Source organism: Pseudozyma flocculosa (assembly GCF_000417875.1).
Source record: "Pseudozyma flocculosa PF-1 unplaced genomic scaffold scaffold00018, whole genome shotgun sequence".
Lineage (NCBI taxonomy): Eukaryota > Fungi > Basidiomycota > Ustilaginomycetes > Ustilaginales > Ustilaginaceae > Pseudozyma > Pseudozyma flocculosa.
In genome coordinates this window covers 578,285-579,284 of record NW_006920886.1, presented here as the reverse complement: position 1 = coordinate 579,284, position 1,000 = coordinate 578,285, and the positions used below count along the sequence as shown (strand labels likewise).

Sequence of the window (1,000 nt, the reverse complement as noted above, 5' to 3'; positions counted from 1 at the left end):
CTCCAGGACGTCGCCGGCACCGTCGAGCAGCCCGCGGCCGACGCCGCCTCAACGACGACGGCAGCAGCGGCCGAGACCGGCGCCGATGCCCGCAACGCCGCTGCGCTCCGCTACGTGTCGTCGCAGACGCTCTCGTCGCTCACGTCCTTCTTCCAGGAGACGATCCGGCTGCTGGCGCCGAGGCGCAACGTGGATGCGGCGCACAAGAAGGCGGCGTTCCAGGCTGCCGGCGAGATTGCCCGCGTGCTCCAGCAGCACCTGCAGTGGCGGCCGTCGGACAACCTCACCAACAGCTTCGCCTTTGCCACCATGATGATCTGCCAGGCCAACTGCTTCCTTTTCGACGACCGCACCAACCCGGGCACCGTCCTCACCGCCGTCCTGCGCCCCTTTGACAAGGCCGGCGGGCTCGACGCGCTGCTCGGCCTCTATCGGCGCTACACCGACGAGATCGACCTGCACTACAACGCCAAGGGAGAGGAGAAGCCGGCCTCGGACATCGAGGCCGGGCTCAAGCTCGGCCACACCTGCGGCGGCCTCAAGGTGCTGCTCGGCCTCTTTCACCGCCTCGTCACGGCCAAGGGCCTCACCGAGTCGGCCCAGACCAACCAGCTGATCAAGGAGGGCGGCCTGGACCAGTTTGAGCCGCACGCCTACCTCGTCCGGCTGCGCTTGGCGGTGCTGCCGGCGATCCGCGCAACCTGGGACAAGCCCTGGCTGCCCTCGCTGCCGGCGTCGGTCAACCGCTTGGTGCTGCAGAACATCCTCACCATCCTCCGCGCCCAGTCCGAGGCCGTGCCGGCCATCAAGAAGCCGCTCACCGCGGGCGGTCTCGGCGCCGGTGTCGGGCCGGGCGCACTCGCCGCCGGCGGTGGTCTCGCTGTGCCGCTCGCCAGCCTCGTCAACCTGCGACGCACGCCGCCCCAGCCGGACGAGGACCGCATCCGCAGCATCACCGAGATGGGCTTCAACCGCAACGCAGCCCGCCACGCGCTCATCC

At 70.1% G+C, this 1,000-nt stretch overlaps 1 protein-coding gene across 1 annotated transcript in view; it reads left to right on the top strand.

Moving 5' to 3' along the window:
• Positions 1-1,000, top strand: part of PFL1_06891 (uncharacterized protein) — a gene marked incomplete at both ends in the record, with an annotated part of 13,567 nt that overhangs the window by 3,553 nt on the left and 9,014 nt on the right. The window contains one exon of the mRNA XM_007882809.1: positions 7-841. Within this exon, the coding sequence (XP_007881000.1) occupies positions 7-841 (835 nt within the window). The remainder of the gene's footprint in view (positions 1-6; positions 842-1,000) is intronic.